This window comes from Hemiscyllium ocellatum, chromosome 5 (genome assembly GCF_020745735.1).
Source record: "Hemiscyllium ocellatum isolate sHemOce1 chromosome 5, sHemOce1.pat.X.cur, whole genome shotgun sequence".
NCBI classification, from domain to species: domain Eukaryota; kingdom Metazoa; phylum Chordata; class Chondrichthyes; order Orectolobiformes; family Hemiscylliidae; genus Hemiscyllium; species Hemiscyllium ocellatum.
Window position 1 is genome coordinate 31,062,304 of NC_083405.1, and position 22,417 is coordinate 31,084,720.

Genomic DNA, 22,417 nt, shown 5'->3' on the forward strand with positions numbered 1-22,417 from the left:
CTTTTAATGGTTATTTGAAGCATAAGGGGACAATTCAAGTTTTGACACAAGTGGCCATGATACCAGCAATGCTCCGTCCCAGCCCAGTGGTTGGGAAACTTGCACCGTTCTCAGGTTTGGATCTCACTAGTGTCTTGCCAAACTGGAGACCTAGACTGGTGACCCATAGTAATGTGCACCAAGTAGGTGAGGCCTGTCTTACAGAAATAGGTTGCATGGAATTAGGGTGGTGAGGGGCAGTAGATGTAGAAGAAGGGCATGTGGTATGTGGTGGGCTCAGGAAAACTGTAATTGAATTTGGTAATTTGCAACTTTTAATCAGTATCAGGCTTTGCTTTAAGACTTTTCCACTGTTGGAATATATATGGCACACTTTTCCAATCTTTTTTAAAATTTCAATTAATAATATACAATAGGTATAAAAGTCATTGAGAAACTTAAAGCAGTATTCTCAGATTCAATGAGAGCAAAAGACTGGTTATAGCACATTGGCCACCCATTACATAAAATGGTCAGACCTGTCTTCCAATAGAGAGGAAAATTGCCACGGGGTTCCAGGGGGCATCTCTTCTGCCACACTCATTTAACTATCTGCCCAAATTAAAAGTTTTGCCTTTAATTATGTTTGAAATTCAAAAAGCAAATGTGTGAATCAAATTGGGACTCATTCTAGTTGCTCAATTGCATAACATTCAATTTACCAAGTCTCCCAGTGTAGATCTGGCATAACAGTCAATACAATAGGGAGTGGACTCAAGTTAGTGGACACATCATATCTGAACAAAGACTGCCTGCAAAATGACAGTAGTTTTCCCTTCAAACCATGAAATATTCTGTTTTGGTCGTGAAAGAGTCAGATATTTATCTCATGTCTCAAGGTGTGCACAACTCTTGCATAAATAATGTTTTCCTATTAATATTTTGTGCCTATAATAGAAGAAGACGATACACATGCATCATTGAAATTGTGTGAACATGTCTGCAAAGTTTTGATAGAGTTACAGAGATGTACAGCACGGAAACAGCCTCTTTGGTCCAACTTGTCCATGCTGACCAGATATCCCAACCCAATCCAGTCCCACCTGCCAGCACCCGGCCCATATCCCCCAAACCCTTCCTATTCATATAGGAATCCAGGTGCCTTTTAAATGTTGCAATTATACCAGCCTCCGTCACTTCCTCTGGCAGCTCATTCCACACATATACCACCCTCTGTGTGAAAATGTTACCCTTTAGGTCTCTTTATTATCTTTCCCCTCTCACCGTAAACCTATGCCCTCTAGTTCTGGACTCGCCTACACAGGGAAGAGACTTTGTCTTTTTACCCGATCCATGCTCCTCATGATTTTATAAACCTCTATCAAGGTCACCCCTTAGCCTCCGATGCTCCAGAGAAAACACCCCAGCATACTTAACCTCTCCCCATAGCTCAAATCCTCCAACCCTGGCAACATCCTTGTAAATCTTTTCTGAACCCTTTCAAGTTTCACAACATCCTTCTGATAGGAAGGAGACCAGAATTTCACACAATATTCCAGAAGTGTCCTAACCAATGTCCTGTACAGCCACAACATGACCTCCCAACCCCTGTACTCAATACTCTGACCAATAAAGGAAAGCATACCAAATGCCTTCTTCACTATCCTATCTACCTGCGATTCCACTTTTAAGAGCTATGAACCTGCACTCCAAGGTCTCTTTGTTCAGCAACATTCCTTAGGACCTTACCATTAAGTTTATAAGTCCTGCTAAGATTTGCTTTCCCAAAACACAGCACCTCACATTTATCTGAATTAAACTCCATCTGCCACTTCTCAGCCCATTGGCCCATCTGATCAAGATCCTGTTGTAATGTGAGGTAACGTTCCTTGCTGTCCACTCCACCTCCAGTTTTGGTGTCACCTGCAGACTTACTAACTATACCTCTTATGCTCACATCCAAATCATTTATATAAATGATGAAAAGATCTTAAAGAAATGTGTATAAAGGCAATTTTGTCACCTTAACAGTACCTGTAGTGCAATAATGCTAGTGTTATACTAAATAGATGCTCTGTGAAGCAGGTGTTGTTTCTTCAGAAAATAAAATTCTTACAACAAACTGTATTATTTTCTTGCTTTTACATAATAACAGCAAAATCCTTGCATTCTCTACCAGGTAAATATCTCTCCTTTCCTGCAGAGGGGGCCGGTCACTCTTAAAGCTGAGGAGAGACATAGCTCCTGATTTGGATCATTATTCTGGGAGAACTGGCCATGGGCCTGTTTTAGGTTGTGTAACACAGATTCTGATGTGGCTGCCTAGCCTCACATTTTAACGGAAAAAAAGATGAACAACAACACAGAGAAAAAGCATAAAAATACTAAAACTTGGGGAACAAGCAATGCTGTTCAATTATGTATTTAATTCCTGGTTAAAAACAATAAATGCCATGAGTAAGAGGTTAATCACATTTACACTGCTCATGCGGTCAGAATACAAACATTTAGATCTCATCAGAACGACACAAATTTGGCTGAGTATAGATCAGTTTGGGTTTGGCAGCACTTAGCCTTTTACAAGCACAGCACAGTGATAATTTCAAGCAACAATGTTCTGACTGTGTATCTATTTCATCTCTGATGCCAACCTAAACGTGTTCCAACGTCATAGTTCTACAGATCTAAATTATTTAGCTCTACTTTGTGGGATGGAGGTAAGAGGAGGAAAATAGAGTGAGATCTGTGTGCTGCTTCATGGTTTGATGTAACAAAGGGCAAAGGGAAGCCAGTTAATTGAAGCTGTGGGGATTCAGGGTAGTGTCTGGGAATGAAGTAACAACTGTCTGAAGCAAAGGAAACAATGAATACTTTTTTTTGTCATGGTGGTAGTGGTGAGAGGAGGCTGAGTGTTGTGGCAGTACTAAGTGTGTTGACCCACAAATCAGTGCCACAACTGGAGCTGTTTCTACATTTACGTAATGGATCCAGATTCAGAAATTGAAAGAAAAAAAAGTGTTCAAATTTGTAGACAATATCAAAGTAGAAAGCAGAATGGAATTCTCCAAAGCCATCTAGAAACTATACAATAAGCTGGGCATGAAAAATCATTAAATAGTAAAATGGAAGATGAACAATGATATTGACAATTAGAAAGTGCTGTACACATAAAGGAAACATAGATAACATAGATTATATAAACAATGCCGGAAAACCAAAATTGAATCCACAAAAGGCAGGGGCTATTCTTAGACACATTGTTAACCATTTCTAATCCATGCAGAGCAGTAATCAGCAAAGCTAACAGTACAGCATGTTTAACTAGATGGCCAAACCACATAATTCATATATAGTAAGGCTACAGGAAGGATGTTGTTAATCTAGGTAGGGTACAGAAAAGAAATTACAAGGATGTTGTTGGGAATGGAGGGTTTGAGTTACAAGATGAGGCTGGATAGGCTGAGACTTTTTTCCCTAGAGCGTCGGAGGCTGAGAGGTATCCTTATACAGGTTTATAAAAGCCTGAGGGGCATGGATAAGTTGAATAGTCAGGATCTTTTCCCACAGTAGGGAAGTCCAAAACTGGAGGGCTTAGGTTTAAGGTGAGAGAGGAAAGATTTAAAAGGGACCTGAGGGGCAATTTTATCACATAGAAGGTAGTACATACATGGAATGAGCTGCCAGAGAAACCGGTGGAAGCAGGTACAATTCCAACATTTATAAGACATTTGGACAGGTATATGAATAGGAAAGGTTTAGAGTGATGTAGGCCAAATGCAGGCAAATGAGACTAGTTCAATTGAGGATAGATGAGTTGGACCAAAGGGTCTGCTTCCATGCTGTGACTATGACTCTACACCAGAGTAAGAAGTGATCAAACACTACAGTGACCCAGTCATATCATATCTTCAATGTTGCGTCTAGTTCTGTTGACCAACACAATAGAAATATTCAATCTGGCCTGATAACTTAACATTATTCTAGTGAATTTGCATTGCACCCAACCCAAGGCCAATTTATATTTGCTCAGACCTGGTATTCAGTACTGAATCTAATACTCCATGTGCAACTGCCTTACATAATAAAACAATATTTTTAAAAACTTCACACAGATGTAATCAATAATTGGATTACACGTCCAAGACAAGTTAGTGAGGCAAGATCCCTGAAATAATTTAACAAACACCAAAACAGTATAACAGGTGGTATTAGGGTCTGTCTGAACTAATGACACCTTGATACAAATGGCCTTCTTTATCCATAATCATCTTGTGCACTGATCCTGTGATGTTAATGTGGTGATTTTCATTGTCTTGTTCTTTACTGATAGACATGCACTCAAGTGCAACATTCTTAATCTGTAGACATGTATTTCTGCACCAATGAAGTTTTCTTTTAACATTAGATTACTTACAGTGTGGAAACAGGCTCTTTGAGCCGACAAGTCCACCCGACCCGTAACCCACCCAGACCCATTCCCCTACATTCATCCCACGCTACGGGCAATTTAGCATGGCCAATTCACCTAACCTGCACATTTTTGGATTGTGGGAGGAAACCAGAGCACCCGGAGAAAACCCACGCAGACACGGGGAGAACATGCAAACTCCACACTGAGTTGCCTGAGGCGGGAATTGAACCCAGGTTTCTGGCGCTGTGAGGCAGCAGTGCTAACCACTGTGCCACCGTGCCGCCCATTGATCTGTGGCTGACCTGCCTTAAGCTGAATCAATAAGAATCATACAACTATATGTCCATTTGGTTGAGGCACAATTTTTTTAGAAATGAAACAGATGCACAGACAGAATTTGGCTTTTCTGATAGTTCACTACGTAACTTTAAAAGTAAACAGCAGTTTATTGAATTGAATTGAATTTATTGTCACGTGTACCGAGGCACAGTGAAAAGCTTTGTCTTGTGAGCAATACAGGCAGATCACAGAGTTAAGTAACACAGATATAGAAGTGAAAGAATTTTCATTTAACATTGTGCATACACAAAATATACCCTTATATACAACCTACTCTGTGTGTGCTTGTGTTTTATTATCACACAATGCAACAGTAATGGTTCTACTGAGATGACTGTTGAATTGTCAGAGAAATTTATTCCTGCTGTGTTTTGTATGGAATAGGTCAATCTGATTTTATTGTTTTGCTGATATTTTGGAGTAATTGGAGGTCTTTGTTCATCCACAGATGTGGCCAGTTTCAAAATATACATGTTGATAAGATCCTGTTCCCGCTGCTGCAGTGAAAGAGGAACATATGACGTGCCCAATGAAAAACTGACACAAGCAGGTCAGCCATCCAGATTTTATTTACACCAGGCGCTTTAGTTAAAATTATACTGCATTTGACGTTTTATAGCTTTATTGGAGGATTGGACCCGGTCTCTCACCTGGCAAATCCCACCCCTCGGCTTACTCCATTTGCATCTCTTAATATCCTTGTGGAGATGACATGGCCGAAAGGTTTCAGCATATTCTCTAGTTCCTGCTCATCCATGGATATCGGCAGATTTGAGATGTACAGGTTGGTTGGGTCCTGTTCTTGCTGCTGCAGAGAAAGAAGAAAAGTATGACATGAATATTTTCAGTTTAATGCAGACTATCTACGATTTCCAGATAGACAGAAATAAGACCACCAGAAGCCAAAACCAGACAATAAAATTAAAATGTGATTTCAAACCAATCAAAAACAATCATGAGTAAATTTGTAATCTCAATAAAATACAATGGTGCACACTATCCATATTTCATTAACATCTTTAAATCTTGGCTCAAAGCATGTTAGCAGTGCTTGTTTTGAATTAAAATGTATGCATACATACATTAATAGTGTTATGATGATTTGTTATCTGAAATATTAATTTGCAATATCATTGGCTCGATTTTATATTAAAAGAACACTTTCCAAAAAAATCATTTTGATTGCGAACACAGAGAAAGATTGTGCTTCTATTCTCTCTCTCTTTCAGTCAAACTTCTCTCATCAAAGTGTGAGTTTAAAACCTCTGGAAGTTCTCATCACTACAAGGAAAGGAGTCGGCTGAATTGTCACCATCCTCTCCAGAAAGAGAATTCAACCGTCTATAACTAATCCAGGAAGAAACCTCATACCAATGTGACTTCAGCTGCAAACCAGTAATTTAAACAACCTGGGAAAAAAAGATTTTTTTTAAATTAACTGTTACTCAGCCGAAAGTACTTTTCGGAGTTTTATATTTAACCCTAAACCAGATTGGTGGTGAATGAGTAGTGAGTTATTTTTAAGTAGGGTAATTAAACATTATTGGACATTTTAAACCATTTGTTAATATTTGTTTGATTAAGTTCCCTTTTCGCAATGAGTTAGTTCTTTATTTGTTACTCATAGAACCTAGATGACTTGTTTCTGATGCTGAGATATATACACTAATATATAGTTGGAGATATCATTTCATTCTTAAATGCAAACTTTGCTGTTGTCATAGAAACACAGACATGCATAGACAGAGACACACACCTGTACATAGACACATACATGTACACACATACTTACACATACACAGACATGGGCATACACACAAAGATATAAACATACACAGATAGGTACACACAAAAATACAAATCACTTGTTTGAATGTGGGAAGTGGAGTAAGCCATTATGCCCCTGGAACTTTTCCTGCAATTCAATGAGATTGCAGCGGATCTGTGACTGTGACCTATTGATTTACAAAAACCTATCAATTTCAGCTTTGAAATGAACAATTCGTCCAGCATCAACTATCATTTGTGGAAGGGAATTCCAATCATCCACCAACCTTTGCAGCTACAGCTCCCTGAAATAAATAGGAAAGGTTGGCTCTAATTTTTAAACTATGGCCCCAGCCCTGGAGTCCTGAACAAAGTAAGAAAACAATAATATTTCTTGGATTCAAATTATCCAGAAGACTTCTCTGAATTTCTTGCTTTATTGGCAACATCAAAGCAATCAACAGGACTGCATCATTACACAACAGAACGACTTAACAACTACAGTTCAAAATAGCAAAGAAGTTGCCTTGTAAATTCTACACATTATAACCATCACAATATCAAGAAGAGACAATCATGTGTTTGTAAAATGTTTCAGGTTTCAATTTTAGCCTTAATTACCATAGAACAGTTGAAATAGGAAGGCAGCAAAAGTGTTTTGTGACGGCCTTTTCAGAGAGTACTTAAATTGCAAAATAAATAACAGCATTTGGAAAGACCACATTCCTAAGCTTATTAAATCCCAGTAATTGGTAACAGTTGCTGTGCATTAAAATGCAAAGTCTCATTAAGCAGCTTTTGAAAGCTCCAAAAGTCTTTTAACATTCTCTAAGACACTCAAAATTGCAAAACACTTCAATGGTGAAACAGAAAACTCTCAAAATTAGGATTCAAAGCATGGTCTTAGAGATTCAAAATGGCATCCAGAGTGCACCTACCCATTACTGGTGTGATCCGGGTTGGGAACACCATCTTGGTATGTGCATCAGTAATGTGCACTGACCATCCCCTGGACTCTGCAGATCATGACATCAGTTATCATGTAAATTCAGATCAGTGCTGCCATTCTGGAGCACAAGGTTCCTGCTAGCACCTTCTCCTAACCTTGCACAGCTGGCTAACACCTGCTTAGGAGCAGCAGGACATTTTGCAATTGCTATTTGAAAAGATCATCAACTAATGGAAGGTTAGCTAATGATTGATAACGACAGCAATTTTACAGGCGTTCTGTGGTTTCTCACACCATCTCCACCCAACACTCACCCCACCTCACACTGTCCCTGGGGTGTAGTGTCGCACATGCTGTAGGGCTTTGTCCTGACACCAAAGATTGCTCTTTACTATGCTGCAGTAGTCATCATCCCCCATTTATTGACACATTTCTGTCAATAAACAGACATGACAGGAGTGGGAAGGGCAAGTTTCCTGAAGAGGGATGAGGTGGAAGGTAGGAAAGGCTCTCTACAGGGGGCTATTACCAGCAGCTGTGTTGAGGAAGCAATACTTGGACCTCAACCTCTGGTAGGAACACAATACCTTCACTTCAGTAAGGACGTGTTCACTGGAATATATCACCTCCGGCAGCTGCAACTGTAGCCTCAGAGCAGAAAGTAGACAACTCTGTCACTGGCTGAGATGGTGACTGTGACCATGAACATCACATAGGCTTCCTTCATGGCTGGAGCAGAACATACTTGGAACCTTTCCCAGTTTCCTAACCACTGCCTGATAAAGGTGGACCCTGAGAATTTGTATTCCATAAGTAGGGAATACACTTCATTCTCTCCTCTGGAGAGAAGCAGGTGCACTGAGCATTTAGATTTGAAAGGGTTGCAGACTGCTCGAGGCTGCAGCCATACCTTACTGGCTGCACAGAAGCTGCTTTTCAGGTGTTGCACATCCGCTGTGAGATTTTACACAACATTCCTTCCCCGCTATACAGTCATACAGCACAGAAACAAACTCTTTGGTCCAACCAGGCGAAAGTGAGCACTGCAGATGCTGGAGGTTAGAGTCAAGGTTAGAGTGGTGCTGGAAAAGCACAGCAGGTTAGGCAGCGTCCGAGGAGCAGGAAAATCCAAGTTTCGGGCAGGAGCCTTTCATCTGGAAGGGCCTTCCTGATGAAGGAATCCTGCCCGAAATGTCGATTTTCTTGCTCCTCGGATGCTGCCTGACCTGCTGTGCTTTTCCAACACCACTCTAATCTTTGGTCCAACCAGTCTAGGCAGATCATAATCCCAAATTAAACTAGTCCCACCTGCTCTTGATGGTCCACATCCCTCCAAACCTTTCCTATTCATGCTACTTATCCAAATCTCTTTTAAATGCTGTAACTGTGTACACATCCACCACTTTCTCTGGAAGTTCATTCCACACATGACCAACTCTCGGTGTAAAAAAGTTGCCCCTCATGTCTTTTCTAAATCTTTCTCCTCTCATCTTAAAAAGTATGCCCCCAGTCTTGAAATCCCCCACCCTCAGCAAAAGACACCTGCCATTCACCTTCTCCATACCCATCATGATTTTATAAACCTCTGTAAGGTCACCCCTCAAGCTCCAATGAAAACAGCCCCAGCCTAACTAGCCTTCCCCTATAACTCAAACTCTCTATTCCCGACAACATCCTGTAAATCAATTTTGAACCCTCTCTCACCCGTTTTAAAACAGGACGACCAGAACTGGACACAGTTCTCCAGAAGAGGCCCCACCAATGTCCTGTACAACCACAACACGGCTGATAGCCATAGTGCCCTGAAGCCTACAGTGTGACTGGATCCCTGTATGAAATGAAAAGGCTAACACTGGATAACAAGGGTTGATAACTCCAGTACAAAATCCATGTTCATGTGGGCAGTGTGTATGTAATGGGCATCATGCTGCTACACAATTAGCACAGAACAGACCACGCGCCTGGGAAAAGAACACTTGAACTGCCACAAGCACTCTGATACACTGTAGGTTCACAGATTTGGTCCCCTAGGACAGGAGGTATTTCCGATGGAGAGAGTCTGAACAAATCGCACCTATATTTTCTCGAGTTTCGAACATGGGAAGCGATCGATCTCATTGAAACAAGTAAGCTCCTGCAGGGCCCTGACAGAGTAAACACAGAGAGATTGTAGTTGTGGAACCTAAAACTCAGGGGCACAGTTTCAGGATAACAGGACGATTGTTTAGGAATGAAACGAGGAATGATTTTACTATTAGGTTTGTGAATTATTGGATGCTTTGTCCCAGATGCTCCTTGCTGAATAAATTTACGGTTGGGATTGAGAGATTCTTGCTCTCTCAGGGAGAATGGGGAGCAGCTCAGAAAGCGAAGTCAAAGTCCAAGATCAGTCATGATTGTTATGAATAGAGAGGCATGGTCATGGGCCCCTAGAGCATCCTCCTGCTTCTACAGTATCTGTCAGGCTCTTGTGAAGAAGCCCTGCAGTACTCTGCAGAGCAAATCTCAAGATTCACTGTATTCGTTGCATCCCTCTGTAATGAAGACATTGCTCTTGCCAACAGTCAGACAACAACGAGTTGAGAAGGGGCAGAAAGAGGTGGGAAGAAGGTAATGCAGGCTGTGCTGATGACTGATTGACTGACAAGTCTGTGAGACAGTAAGGGCTGCAGATGCTGGGAGCCAGAGTTAATACATGTGAGGATGGAAAGTTTCAGGTCAGACAGCATCCGGAGAGCAGGAAAGTCAACATTTCAGGCCGAAAGCCTTTGTTAGGACTGGAGAGGGGGAGGGGTGCCCAGAAGTAAATAGAGAGAACCGGGTTGGGGCTGGGGGAAGGGTAGATGGGATGCAGGTAGGGTGTTACCATGATTGGTCAGTGGAAAGGTGGATCAGATAGGTGAGTAGGAAGATGCATGGGTTAGGTTAGGTCAGGGAGCAGAAGGAAGGGGGGGGGGGGTGGAGGCTAGATACGGGATAAGGCTGTGGGAGGAGGGATGTCGAAGCTGGTGAAGTCGACGTTGAGGCCATTGGGCTGTAGGCTTCAGGTGTTGTTCCTCCAGTTTCTGTTTGGCCTCACTCTGACAATGGAGGAGGCCAAGGATGGAGATGTTGGGAGGGGGAGTGGGAGGGGGAATTAAAGTGGATGGCCACTGGAAGGCCGAGTGAGTTGGTGGATGCTCTGTGAACCAATCCATGAGTCTGCATTTGGTCTCCCGACCTGACTGTGATGTTTGGTTGGTGGAGAGAGCTGTTGACTTGTAGTGTAGTATACAGCACACATCCTTGAGTAGCAGGAACTGGACGGCTTGGCTTTAAAGTGCATCATATCAGCAGGAAATGGAGTTGCTGGCTAGCACACGGTTTACCGTGGTTGGAAAAGGATGGCCTATCCGTTCAGAGCACAGCTCTGTTCAAGGTTGATGCTTCCTCCCTCCTTCATACTCCTTGCAATCTTTCTGGAAGGTATGTCAATGCTCTGAATCCTCTGCAGCAGAACGCATGTGACCCTCCTGCAAGATACCCTTGCCCCCCGCCCTGCGTGCAGGCCACTCACATAAACTACACCTTTATGTCATTCTCTGAAGTATGAAGCAGGATCAGTACCTGAACAGGCAGCTGCAGATATGAAATCAAGTGGCAGTCTTCCTTCTTCATTACTGTCCTTTTGTCTGGTCATGTTTCCACTCTAGTACGTGAAGGAGAAAGGTACAAGGGTAACGTTGTGAGGGGAGAGCAAGAGGTGTGCATCTTCCGCAACCTGTAAATTGGGAGAGACTGAGGGATGAAAGGGAAGCAGGAACCATGATAGAGCATTTGGTCCAGGGGTACCATCACCTTTTATAGTTTCAGGTTCTCTGCCAGTCACAACTTCAGCAAGGAATGCTCCATGGATAATCACCTCCATAGAGTTCAGGACATATAGCCAGGCCTCCCCTGTCAGGGAGGGTCAACTACCTCCAGTTTGGCACCACCTTCTCCTGTAACAGGCAGGAAGCTGCATCACTGAGCATCATGTGATCTGTTTGGTGGAAACAGCTTGACCAGCTGACAGTGTCTGCAAGCTGAAAGTGTGGGTGCAAGACTCACAGTGGTGCTAAGAGTGTGAGAGGAAGCTGGAGTGATGAATATTCAGTATCAGTTGTGATTGATAGGCGAGTGAGAGGGATGTGGTACATTCAGCAGCAAGAGAGGCTAGTGATACACTTGACAGGATTCAGCTTTTGAAGATATACTGACTGAGCTTATTGTGAGCTGACTGAACTTCGTGCAGGATTACATCCAGTTCCAGGTGGCTTGACCTACCTCTGCAGCCACCTGCAACCAATATCTTCATAAAGTATTGGAGAGGGAAACACATACAGATAACATCTCTCCCTCTCTCTCCACTTCCTGCAGCAAGTCTTCCTGTGCAGGTTCACTCAACCTTCCTGCTGAAATTGTGGAGTGCTTCCCCTTTCAAATTAACTTTCAGAACTGGATGCAGCATTTGTCCGACTTACAAAAACCCCCTCACATTTTAAGAAGTGCAGACTGGCTTTTAAGTGAAGCAATTTTTCTTCAAGGTGCCATTGATAGTTTGCGACAAGTGAATCTGGTTAGTTTCATACTGAGGGCCTCTTACAACCACAACACTACAGAAAACAACACCTTAAAGTGATGCAGGCTAGTTTCAATTGGTGTTCACCTCTCAGGGTCACGTAGCCACTCAGCAGCACTCTTGGTGCTGTCTTCATTCAAAATAGCCAGTGGCCTGAAGTTTGCACCTCATTTGGGAAATAAAGGATGATGCACAGTAACCCGACGTTGAGATCCTCCACCCATTTTTGTCCTCAGTTGCTGTTGACGATCTTTGCCAAACATTAGTTCACAGTGAAATCCCCCCTAGTTTATCTGCTTGTGCTCTCAGTATAATTTACTGGCGTATTTGAAAAAGTCAGTAAGGCGTGCAGATTGTAGCAGTAGTTTGGGCTTCAAATCCACTTTTGGCCGAACACAACAAAATGTCGAATTGGCTCTCTGGAGTTGGCAACTTTCTGCCAAGAAGGGCAGTGACTCAAATTGACCCTCGAAGATATGCCTTATAAGATGTGCATTTGCCAAAAATCTGGTGACTTATGTTGAATTTGACCTTTGCTTTGCTCCTGCATATTCTCTTGTTGCTTGCTAGGAAAGTACATTCTTGGCAAACATCTTCTGGCCAGTGACCGGTGACAGAATCTTTCCAAAGTGGGGATGTCTTGCATGAGCAGGAATTTTGTTTTTTTTCTCTCCACCCAAAATCGCAAACGGCCTTTCAGTAAATCAAGACAAAAGTCCAAAAGGTGACGGAATTGTAAACTGAAGAAGGGCGGAAACTTATGAGCGTCTGAGCAACGTGGGCTGTAGTGAGATTTGAGACAGAATTGGGTGAGAAGTCTGGAAAGGCCCATCTCGACATCCGGATCATCTCACTCCATCACTTATGTTTCTCATGAGCAGCAGAGTGGGTTTCTCTTTGGGCAGAGATAAGTCAATAACTAAGCGGGATTATTATTTGTTAAACACCTTGTTAACAACCAACTTGCGCCACTAAGATTCAGCTTCCTTTCTTACCAAACTCAGCAAACAAGCCAGACATGGAGAGACCTCACCAGGAAAGCCAGAGCTGGTGCCTGGCAAATTCAGTGCACCACCTGCTCTGAGCAACCTCCATGCTGCATGCGCCCAAACTGCAGTTCAGGGTGCAACCCAATGGCTTCATCCACTGGAACCCTCGCCCACAGACACTGGCACATGGCATTTGCTAATGCCTCAGAAACATCATGGCACCTCTCAGATCCTCTTGCAATCTGCCTATGAAGTACAGACTCACTTTGCATGGCCCACCAGCAACTAGGGTTGAAAGCTGGACAGTGAACCACCTTAAGGATTAGAGCAGGTTGTGGCTCACTGAGCATCTACCTGCATGTTCACGGCATCCCTGCCTTGGCTTGCCATAGCAGTTATCACATTGGCATTTCAACCAGGTCCAAAGGGTATCTGTACTACTGTACTGAAGTGCTCTTTAGCACAGAGAGCCAGGCTGCTGGTCAGCAGAGATCTGTCTGGGAGGCATCTTTCTGTAGGCAGACTGAGACATCAATCTGGCACCTACAGCGCGTGGCGGCTTTGTACGTGGTAAATACGTTGCCTATTGTTTCAACCGAATGGACAGGTTGGAAATTGGTGGGGGCTGGTCTCTCAGAGTAGCCAAGTGGTGGCCGCAATTCCTCAGGGGTCCCGGAACCATCAATCATGGGCACAGTCCACACAGCTCTCTGCTTGGAGCACTTGTAGTCAGGGTAGCTATCAGAGTACAGTCTGGGAAGTGGGCAAGGCTAAGTTTTGTTGGGTCAACACCAGCAGTCAGGTGAATCACAAAACTTCAGTTGGGGAGCTGCAAATACAAGTCAGAGGCCTGCTCAGTCAGGTCCAGGGGCTGCTTGAAGTCAGTCACAGGTCTGTCATTCAAGAAGTATGGCGTGTGTGTGTGTGTGAGAGAAAGATAGTGTGGTGTGTGAGAGAGTCAGTGAGTGATTTGTAGGGGCAGCAGGGTAGGAAGATGGGGGAATCCATTGCCAAAAGAGATGGACACTTTGACACTGGGAGGTCTTTTTTTAATTCATGAACAGGATGTGGGCATCACTGGTCAGGCCAGCATTTAATGTCCATCCCAAACTGCCCAGAGGGCAGCGAGGCATCACCTACATAGCTGTTGGTCTGGATTCACATGTAAAGGGCATTAGTAAAGCAGAAGGGTTTTTATACCCATTCCTAATGGTTTCATGGTTTGACTCTGGATTCCAGACTTTTATTCAATTAATGAATCAACCATGGCAGGATGTGAACCTGGATCCACAGTACACACTTCGGTCTCTGGAGAAGTAGTCCAGCGATAATACCAGTTGGCTATCGTCTCTATCAAGTCCAATGTTTCAGGGTCAGGAATGTGGTCATCCTCAATTAAGAAAAAAAACAGCCAGTCATACAACTGATTAAAGGTCGTCAAAACGACATACCGGCATTAAGGACTGATCAGACATCCAAAATGGTCCAGATACAGTGGTCTGCCCTGTTGCTTAGTCAGAACTGCAGATGCTGGAGATAAGAATCAAGTGTTTGGTGCTGGAAAAGCACAGCAGGTCAGTCAGCATCCGAGGAGCAGAAGAATCAACATTTCGGGCAAATGTAAGAGCATTTTGTGATGAAGGGCTCGTGCCTGAAACTTGCTCTGCTCCTCGGATGCTGCCTGACCTGCTGTGCCCTGTTACTTAGACTTATTCATGCTTACCCATAAAATTTTTGTAAATGCAGGCTATTTGTAACCCACATAGTGGCTCTTCCTCACAATAAGTTGAAGCTGTATTTGCTCACAGATAGTGGTGTACATTTTCGGGAAGTGTTGTTATTCAGCAAATTCTGCCTTGTTATTATCATGACAGCTCCCGAAATGGCTATTACTATGGTCCAGGTTATAGCATTTTACATCAATTTCTGAGTCAAGCTTTGGCAACATAAAACTATGAACAAAAGCTTCACTTCGAAGAAAATCTTGATACTTTTATCAAAAAAAACAGTTGGATTCCCTGCTATTCCACTACAGTCATTAAAAACCCAACAACATTGTGTTTGGGTTAAATACACACCACTGGAGAATGAGTGATACAAAGCTATGTGAAGAATTTCCACCAGTTGGCATCAATAAACACCCACAGAGAAGAATATAAAAGTAGTCTTGGGTCACCCTCATGTTATATTGGGTTTAATAAATGAAACAGCAGGTCCAAATGCCTGTGTGCTTTATATTGATAAAAAAATGCAGAATCCCAATTTATTTCAAATTCATCTGTGAGCCTTAGCCATTCATACATTTGGAGTGATTATGAGTCTAGGTATCCCTTGGTAACTGCATTCTTCTGCAGTACAGCAAAAAATGAGAAGTTAAAACGGTGAAACAAAACAAAATTCAACTGCTGTCAGTCAAACATGGCTTTGAAGTCTTGGTTTGCACTATGCCAACAATGTTTCTTTCAGACGAGATCAACAAATTTCTATTCCATTTGATTTTCAGATATTTAAACACGCTGAAAAAGAAACAAAGGTCGGATTAAAGGACAGAGAAGAAAGATAGAAAGGAGAAGTAAGGATAATTTTTGAAAACGGCACCATTTTACATTTTTTAAATGTCCAACAATGAAAGTCTGAAGGAAAAACATGAGGCTCTAAACACTTAATTAGTTTTCAGTACCAGAAAAAATTGATTTTGACAGTGGTTAACACTTATTCCATAGCCAAAGGGGACTTAGAGTGAACTGGACAAGACTTGATGCTTTGTGGTATGTTTATTTCCTATCTATCTTGCTAACACAGCTGTTCAAACCTTTACTGGCACTTTTTAAATGGTGAGTGCAGCTCTGACAACAACTGCTGAACCTCAACATTTTACCTAGCAGCTGTCTAGTGCCCGAAGTTGTTGCACCACGTACTTATAAATAAATGCAATTAAACTCTCCATTACGTTGGTAGCAATTCTTCCTCAAGAATCAGAGGTTATACCATAGTGACTTCATTTTACTCTGATACGCCATCACCATGTAGTGGTGCTGTTGTGTTGCGTTTGCTGGTAATTATTAAAAGTTTTTGTGAATGTTAAGATCAAGGCAGTCAGAATATAGTTGCCATTAATAAACGAGTGTCAAATCAAATCAAATTTATACATTTTACCAAGTGAGAGACTCTTATTTTAAAGTTAATACTATTAAATGCTTAGCAGATGACTGCTCAGCATGAATTGGAATGTTCATTTATAAGCTTCAAGAATGATGCCAATGTCTTAACTGCTCCAAACCATAGTACATTCAAACCAGGTGTCTTCCTGGTGGAATGTATAAGACAGGCATGCCGACTCACAAAAACAGCATGGAATGGACAGGGCCAAGCGATCTCACAAAGAACGGATCAGATCTGAAGTCTGCAGTCCGACCACATCCAGTCGTTACTGGTGATGAACAATTAAACAACTCACTGGATGAGGAGACTGCATAAATATTCCCATTCTCAATGATGGGGAGTCCAGCACATCAGTGCACTAGGCAAAGCTGAAGCATTATCAACAATGGTCAGCCAGAAGGCTAAGTTGACGACCAATTGTGTCCTTCTTCAGAGGTCCCCAACTGCCCAGCTGCCAGATTTGGTCACTTAGATTCACTCCCCATGAAAATGAACAATAGCTGAATGTTTTGGATATTGCAACTGTTATGGACCCGCACAATATTCCAGTAGTAATCTGAAAGGTTGTGCTCCAGAACTCCTAATGAAGCTATTGTAGTATACTTATATTGCTGACATTTACTTGCAGTGTGGAAAATTGCTCAGATATGCAGCCTGTCCACAAAAACATGACAAACCTGACCATTAACCACTCCGTCAGTCTTTTGTCAATTAGCAGTAAAGTGATGGAAAGTATTACTAAGTGGCATTTACTCCACAATAACCTGTTCACTGATGCTCAGTTTGAGTTCTGTCAAGACCACCCATCTCCTGATCTCAATACAGTATTGTTCCAAACATAGACAAAAGAGCTGAAGCCCAAAGGGGAGGTAAGGGTGGCTGCCATGACAGCATGGTAACATGTGACCAAGTGCGGATTTAAGAAATACTAGCAAAACCGCAGGCAATGGGAAACAAGGGAAAAATGGTTGAAATCAGAGCTCAACATTTGATGTTTGTTTTTGTTGGGCAGGGGGTCATCATTTTGAACATGGCCGCAGAAGCTCGTTGGGGTACTGAACTCAGGGGACCTACCATTGGCTTCTACATCAATGACATCACCTCCATCATCAGTGGATTGTATAATGTTTTAGCATCATTTGCAACACCTCAGATGCTAAAGAAGTCCATGCCCAAATGCAGCATTTAGGCTTGGGCTGATATGTTACAAGTAATAGTTCAAGTGACATTCATGGCACACAAATAGCAAACAATGATCATCTCCAAAGAATCCTTATAACTGAAGTTTGTTCATCCTGGAACCATTTTCATAAACAACTTCTGCACTCTCTCCAGTGCATTCATGTTCCTAAAGTGTGATGCTCAGAATGGTACACAATACTACAGAAGAAGTCTAACAGTATCCTCTGTAAGTTCAGCATAACCTCCCTGGTCGTGCACTATGTACCCCTACTAATGAAGCTAGATAACTGTATGCTTTATTAACTGCTCTCTCTACCCATCCTGCTACCGTCAATGACTTTTGTACATGTGCACATAGGTTCCTCTGCTCCCGCACACCTTTTAGAATCTTACTATTTATTTTATATTATCTCTACATTTTCATTGAATCAAAATGTACCACTTCTCTGCATTGAACTTCATCTGCCACCCAACAACTAACACCTTCAGCTTGACCATGATATTTTGAAGCTCTACACACCTTCCTCACAGTTACAATTCTCCCAAGTTTTGTAAATTTTGAAATTGCCCCCTGCCCACCAAGGTCTAGGTCATTTGTAAACAATATATACAACAAAACTTAGGAAAAGCAACAGTCCCTGCATCTGGGTAATTCCACTGAAAAACTTTCGTCAGCTTCCTCTCTGCCCATTACTCTGTTTCCTGTTACTCAGCCAATTTTGAACGTACTAGAAAAAGGAAAGCACTGATCCATTGTTCTGGTTTGTGTTCAAATACATTTCCAAAAAAACTGCCCTCTTTTCTTCTCCATTTTCCTTCTTCATGACCATGAGAAGTGTCCCAATCATTGGGCATATACCCCAACAAGAGGCTGCCTACAGACTTGAGTCCAAACCAGAATCCAACGAGATAGGGAAGGCGATAAGGCATGTTCAAAATAGTGAGCCTGATTGCATTTTGTCCGGGGGGGGGGGGGGGGGGGGGGGAGGGTTGTGGTTGCAGTTACAGGATCGAAACTTGTAAGTCAGAGAGTTACCATTCACTACAGTAGGCTATCAGGGCATTAAAATCCATTTCTGCCAGTTACATATAAATCAACAGTGAGGTAATGCATCAATGTTAGCATGTGCAGAATCTCATGAATCCATGTCCAGCAAACCATTAAAAAGGCAAATGGTATATTGGTTTTTATTGCAAATGGATTCCCGCACAAGAATAGGAAGCTTTATTTATCTTGCATAGAAGACTACACCTACAGTACTGTGTGCAATTTTACATGAGGTTGGATCTACCTACATTGGAGGCAACATGGCAATGGTTCTGAATTCAAAAAATTCTCCCAGACTGCATGAACTGAGCCTCCAGCACAGTCAAGAGTCAAGCAGAATGAGAGGTGATTTCACTGTAACGTACAGGATTCCAAAAGGGTTTGACAGGGCAGACACACAGGCTGTTTCTCCCAGCTGAGGAATTTAGAATGTGTGGGGGATGTAGTCACAACCACAGGATAAAGGGTCAATCACTTAAGGCTGCGTTGAGGAGAAATTTGTTCACTCAAAGGCATATGAATGTGTGAAATTCTCTATCCCTGAGGGTTTTGGAAATTCCCATTGGGTACATTCAAGACTGAGATGAATTCTTGGTCACTCAGAAAATAAAGGGACATGGTGTTAGGGGTTGGGGGGAGGGGGTCGGTGGTGATGGGGGAGTGGGAAGTATGGTGAGGTAGAGGATCAGCCACGTTCGGACTGAATGATAAAAAAAATTTCAAGGGGTTGTATGGATGATGTTTCCTCCTACTTCTGATGTTACTAACCGATGTTAGCAATGTTGTCTCTGCAACTTGAGTGAGATACTATTAGATATTGGTGGATTCTACTATCCTTCCAATTTCTCCCGTTAGCGTCTCCTCTTCCACAGCTGCTTATTTTCATGACTGGCATCAATATCAAAAGAATTGTGTATGGTGCAAAATGCCATTGCCCTCTTCATATGACCATCAAAAACCAACTTCTCTCCTGTGTTCTTTAAAACTGTTGTTATTTATTAGGTTATATACTGCAACTGCTTATCCATTATACTTCAATAACCTGTTCAATGTTTAACAGCATAACCCAAAGGTCAGACAGATATGTTTAATTTATTAATTATCATCGTTTCCATACTTTCCAAAGTTTAGAGATCATGGGGAGGCTGGTAAGTAATCAAGTTACATTTGATCAAGAAACAAGGATTGCTGTTCAAACGATGAAAAATAATTCATTCACTCATGGGATGTGGGCATCATTGGCTGACCACCATTTGTTTTGCCCATGCTGCAAACAAAAAATGCTAGACCAGACAGCAACCATAGCAAGAGCAAGCTAAGTTTCAAGTCTAGATGCCTCTTCATCAGAGCTGAGAAGCTCTTCATCAGCTCTAATGAGGAGTCATCGACACTTTGCTGTCTCTCCATGGATGCTGTCTGACCTGTCGTGACCTCCAGCATCTTTTTATTTTCAGTTAGATTGCAGCGTCTGCAGTAATTTGCCCATCCCTCGTTACCCTTGAGAAGGTGGTCATGAGCTGAATTGTGAAATTGCTGCATTTTTTTTAAGGAGATAGTTAAATTATTAGGTAGGGGCTAACTGATGGAAATATTTCACTGGGATTGTCAGAATCCATTTGACAAAATTTATCATTTGAGAGTTCCTAAAGAATAGTGATACCCTTCCAACTGCTTCTGGAACTGGGACATTTACTGACAATTTAATTTAAAATATAATACTGTTGTACCTGTGACAGAAATTTTGAAACTTCATTGCAAGGTTTCATTCCATCAATGCTAATTGAACCAGTGATTGTCACTCAAAACATTTTTCGATGTTTTTGCCATGACAGCAATTTACAGCAGGAAGTGAGTTGGATATACATGTCTCTCTGCATAATATGGGGTCAGAACATGATCAGGAATGGCTGATATTAATTCAGCTAGTCCCCAAATGACTGTCTGTGGTAAAAGTGGAATTTCACTTTCTGGAAGCTCCGTTTTACTATGATGGATGAGGAGTGGACAGTAACTAATGAGATGCTACTGTTGAGATAAGAGATACGCATGGGCACCGGCAGCTAAATTAAAATAAATTAATAAAGCTAGACAGGTAGTTTCATTAAGGCTTTACTAGTAGGAAAGAAAAGATCTGTGACTGTTTAAACAGATTATGCATGTCTGTCTTCTAATCAAACTGTAACCTGAAAAAAGTTGAACATTATAAAGATTTGCCATGTCCCTTAATTACATACGCTCTGCATTTTCATGTGACATGCAACTACCCCTTTGAAACAGTAATTGGGAAATGTTGCACAGTTCCCAAAACACTTGAGCTTAGAAGATTCACATGTTTGAAATGTTAAGGGATTCATTAGGGTAGATAAGGAGAAATAGTTCCTATGGAGAGGAGTCCACAATTGTACATCACAATCTTAAAATTAGTGCTCGTTCAGTTAAGAATGAAAGTTGAGATGCACTTTTTCACACAACAGTTCCCAAAAATGTAGAATTCTCTCCCTAGAGATTGTGTGTATTCTGGGATCATTTTAACTTTTAAAGCGGAGATTGATTATTTTGTTCGGAGGGGTGTCAAGGGTGCAGAAAATAGTCAGTAAACAGAGTTAAAAGTCCCAATCTAGTTAAATCACAGAACAGGAAGAAGGGATTAAATTGCTTACTCTCGCTGCATTGCAATATCACCAATTGCTATCATCACTCTTACACTTTTACCAGTCAAGGATCTCAAATTTGTTTTGTGTTATTTATTCATAACCAGTGATGAGCTCACCAACCAAACATCATGCAACATTATGTGTTTATTTGCTGTTCATTGAAACAGCTGGTTTCTTTTACTCTTTCTATCTCTTTAACATGAACTTTTAGCAAAATGTCAAATCTGTGGACCATAAATTTCAGGTCCACACATATTGGAACATCAAAGCCACAAATATGTGCCTTCACATGATCCTGGGCCTTATTATGGGTTCATTGCAAGCTGTAGGTAACAGGCTGGCCATTGACACTCCATTAAGCATTATTTCTCTCTTGATCCTCAATCCATAACCACAAACACTCACACTTTCACTCCTGGATTAGGAGTGTAAAGACGGGAATTTCCACAAACCAGACCCAGGAGAAAGTGGCCTGAAAACCTTCATTCTGAGGTGCCTGGTTCTCTGGGAGTTGGGCTGGGTGAAGCTGAAAAGGCTGCCAGTTCTGAAGGCCAGCTGGATGAAAGGCCTGCTTAAGAGCTCTGATATTGCTCCTAATAGTTTTAAGGTCACGTAACACACACCTGGTTCACTGAAGTCAGACATGAGTTGAGGAAGCAGCTGCCTCCATGAAACATATAGGAGTGAGATACAAGTCTTCCCATCCTTCCCTCAACAAAAATAATAGTTGGCATGGAGAGAGCCTCAAACAATCCTAAAGTCCAAGCCACAACATTTGTTTTTTCTCAGCAAAGCACCGACGTTAACACACCATTGCCGACTAGAGACAGTAGAATTGGGAACACATTCCTTGTAAACAGATATCTGATTGCATTACAAAGTGGCACCTTCCATTACAGAACTGAAAATTTGTTGCTGGTTAAAGCACAGCAGGTCAGGCAGCATCCAAGGAACAGGAAATTTGACGTTTCGGGCCAGAGCCCGAAACGTCGAATTTCCTGTTCCTTGGATGCTGCCTGACCTGCTGTGCTTTAACCAGCAACAAATTTTCAGCTCTGATCTCCAGCATCTGCAGACCTCACTTTTTACCCTTCCATTACAAATCCAATACCCCAGCAAATGGCTTCCTTTATTATTTTTAATTACATACAGAAATATATTTTATAATTTTGTTGCACATGACTTTTAGAGGAATACATAATAATTATTCATAATGAAACAAGAAAGGAATTGGTATCCGAGGGTTTGAAATTGTCAGTCTAGTTTTACAAATTGTAGAATTTATACAATTTTCCAGAAATGTCTGGAGAGACCAGATAGATGAAGAAGGCCCCCAT

At 41.9% G+C, this 22,417-nt stretch overlaps 1 protein-coding gene across 7 annotated transcripts in view; it reads right to left on the reverse strand.

Annotated features, from left to right (window-relative positions):
- rbms3 (RNA binding motif, single stranded interacting protein) overlaps positions 1-22,417 on the reverse strand; it is a 1,363,226-nt gene that overhangs the window by 181,765 nt on the left and 1,159,044 nt on the right. For 6 of the 7 annotated variants that reach the window (XM_060824630.1, XM_060824632.1, XM_060824628.1 and 3 more), the window contains one exon: positions 5,380-5,537. In XM_060824630.1, the coding sequence (XP_060680613.1) occupies positions 5,380-5,537 (158 nt within the window). The remainder of the gene's footprint in view (positions 1-5,379; positions 5,538-22,417) is intronic. The other variant, XM_060824631.1, reaches the window with a different exon arrangement.